This window comes from Pundamilia nyererei, unplaced genomic scaffold, assembly GCF_000239375.1.
Source record: "Pundamilia nyererei isolate P.nyererei 1_Seehausen unplaced genomic scaffold, PunNye1.0 scaffold00136, whole genome shotgun sequence".
NCBI lineage: Eukaryota > Metazoa > Chordata > Actinopteri > Cichliformes > Cichlidae > Pundamilia > Pundamilia nyererei.
This window is the reverse complement of record NW_005187537.1, coordinates 670,745-673,271: the sequence shown is the minus strand read 5'-3', so window position 1 is coordinate 673,271 and position 2,527 is coordinate 670,745. Positions and strand designations below refer to the sequence as shown.

The following is a 2,527-nucleotide window of genomic DNA, read 5'->3' as shown; positions in this document are numbered from 1 at the left end:
AGTAGATAACTATTGTCTGGCAATACGGGAGTCTCCATTTCCCATGGTGACACATCGAAACAAATGCTTGAAAAGAGAACGTTAGGTTACTTGCGTAACCCCAGTTCTCAAAGTAGCATGAGTGAGTCGTCTTACCAGGCAACCTTTCGTGCTGGGGCAAAGCAAGAAGAGGTGCTTATCTTAAATAATGACTATCTAATAGCGCAACCTATTTAAAGGTGGGAGGCTATGCCCGACGTGGTCGTTACAATCACCAGCCAATCAGGATTGGTAGAGATACAGAAGAGACATGCTTCATGCAGGGAGGTGCATCCCGTAGTGAGATATCGCACTCATGCTACTCTGGGAACCGTAGGTTATGCAAGTAACCTAAAATTTTACTCCTCTAAGAGAAATTACATTGGTTTGCAGGTTTCCGCTTCTCTAGGTGTTCCTACTTGCTCAGTTTGTTAAGACCGCACATATACAGAGACCTGGAGCTCAAGGTACACAAAACCAGAATCACAAAGAAAGATTCTAGATATCATGAGATAATGTCAGTCCTTAGCCTTGCTGCAGTTCATCATTTTTTTCCCCTTTTTCTACAAATTCAGAAACATGGGCTGAAGGTGTATATGAGAGACCCTCATGCCTTCACCCCCATGTTGGAGGAAGGGGTGAGAGGTGCTCCTCCACGTTCTCTCACTCTGGGCTCAGATCTGGCCACCAACCAGATGGAGATCAGCAAGTTCTCACAGAAGGATGCTAAGGTGATTTAGGTTTGAAAATAAACATAATAAGTAATTGTTCATTTAGGTTGATCCAAAAAAATGTTCTTTGCTTTGTTGGACCTTTATTTCTATGTGATACAATCCCACACACCTTTGCTTACCTACATCTTCACCTATTCCTCAACATACATACAGGCTTATCCTGAATTTGTTGCACACTTGGAGAGGCTAGCAGATGCTATGAACCCTCTCCTGGATGCTCCACCTGTAGATATTCCAGGTTTCACTTCTGGATCACTGAGACGCAGGGTGGCTGCAGCTAAAACACTGATGCCCATCTTCAGATGTGGTGGGTTGGTTTATTTATTTTTTAAACATTTTTTATTCTCCAAATTTAGCAAGTACTTAATTTGTACACTGCATTAATTTAGTCATTAATATTTCTGGCTCTTAATCCAAAGGTCTAAAACTGGGCAAAAACCTTCCAGACTTCTATGAAATCGTAACTGCTCCAATAATGAAGGTTGGTTAGCGATTAAACAAAGACGTTAGTACCTCTTATTTTTAGATTGCATAGATAACGTGTATTTTGTGTGAAAGATTCTCACTCAGTGGTTTGATTCTGAGCCACTGAGAGCCACTCTGGCTACTGATGGTGTAATAGGAGCCATGACCAGTCCTAGTAATCCTGGCAGTGGGTGAGACACATTTTACAGCAGCCTATGACAACCAAACTCTCGTAATCTTAGATCTAGCTGGACAGAATTACAAGTGACTTGATGGTTTTGACTTGCAGGTATGTTCTCTTGCACCATGTGATGGGAGAGGTGGAGAAGGAAAAGGGTGCCTGGGGTTATGTAGAAGGAGGCATGGGAGGTGTGTCTCAGGCTATTGCTAGTGCTGCTCGATCTTATGGTGTTGACATCTTTACAGAAAAGGTAATCACATTGATTTGATGTTGTTTATTTCATGGATTCATGGGAAATTATGTTCTAGCTTCCCTAACTTCTTGCATTTATCTTTGGCAGGATGTAAGCCAGATCCTGGTTGGTTCAGATGGTGATGCTAAGGGTGTGGTGCTAAAGGACGGCACAGAAATCCACAGTAAAGTTGTTTTATCAAATGCTACCCCATATATTACCTTCAAAAACCTGACACCACAGGTAACTCAGAAAACTGAACATCATTTCTAAGCAAAGCTCTGAACAAAGTCCCTTATTCTGACCTCTTGTATCACTACAGTCTGCTCTTTCTTCAGAATTCATCAAAGCAGTAGACCAGATCGACTACACTTCACCTGTTACCAAGATCAACGGTGAGTCTTTCATCAATCAGAACTTAAAGTTAAGACTGGCAATATAATATACTGAGGTAAAAACGTACATCTTTTAGTCATCTTTGGAAAAATGGTTTGTTTTGGTGGGTTTTGTATCAGATGTTTAATCCTATGAAGAAATTGGGTCTCAACAGTTGTTAGGCTTCCAGTGTCTTCTGCACGCTCGACCAAAATTTGAAGTTTATTAAGAAAATGAATGAAAATGAAGCACATACACTGATTCCATGTCATTTTACCTGTTGTGATCTCTTTTTTCTTTCTTTCTTTCTTTCTTTCTTTCTTTCTTTCTTTCTTTCTTTCTTTCTTTCTTTTTTTTTAACAGTGGCAGTAGACAAGTTGCCAAACTTCTTAGCATCTCCCACACCAGGTGATAAACCTGGACCACACCATCAGTGCTCAATCCATCTGAACTGCGAAAGTGTGGATGTTTTGGAAACAGCATATAAGGAAGCAAAAAATGAACGACCCTCAGCAAGGTGAA

General features: G+C 40.8%; 1 protein-coding gene across 1 annotated transcript in view; it reads left to right on the top strand.

Annotated features, from left to right (window-relative positions):
* Nucleotides 1-2,527, top strand: part of pyroxd2 (pyridine nucleotide-disulphide oxidoreductase domain 2) — a 10,577-nt gene that overhangs the window by 4,375 nt on the left and 3,675 nt on the right. Inside the window, exons 4-12 of the mRNA XM_005743836.1 lie at nucleotides 412-485; nucleotides 594-749; nucleotides 906-1,059; nucleotides 1,172-1,233; nucleotides 1,311-1,408; nucleotides 1,507-1,648; nucleotides 1,739-1,873; nucleotides 1,953-2,025; nucleotides 2,369-2,522. Of these exons, the coding sequence (XP_005743893.1) occupies nucleotides 412-485; nucleotides 594-749; nucleotides 906-1,059; nucleotides 1,172-1,233; nucleotides 1,311-1,408; nucleotides 1,507-1,648; nucleotides 1,739-1,873; nucleotides 1,953-2,025; nucleotides 2,369-2,522 (1,048 nt within the window). The remainder of the gene's footprint in view (nucleotides 1-411; nucleotides 486-593; nucleotides 750-905; nucleotides 1,060-1,171; nucleotides 1,234-1,310; nucleotides 1,409-1,506; nucleotides 1,649-1,738; nucleotides 1,874-1,952; nucleotides 2,026-2,368; nucleotides 2,523-2,527) is intronic.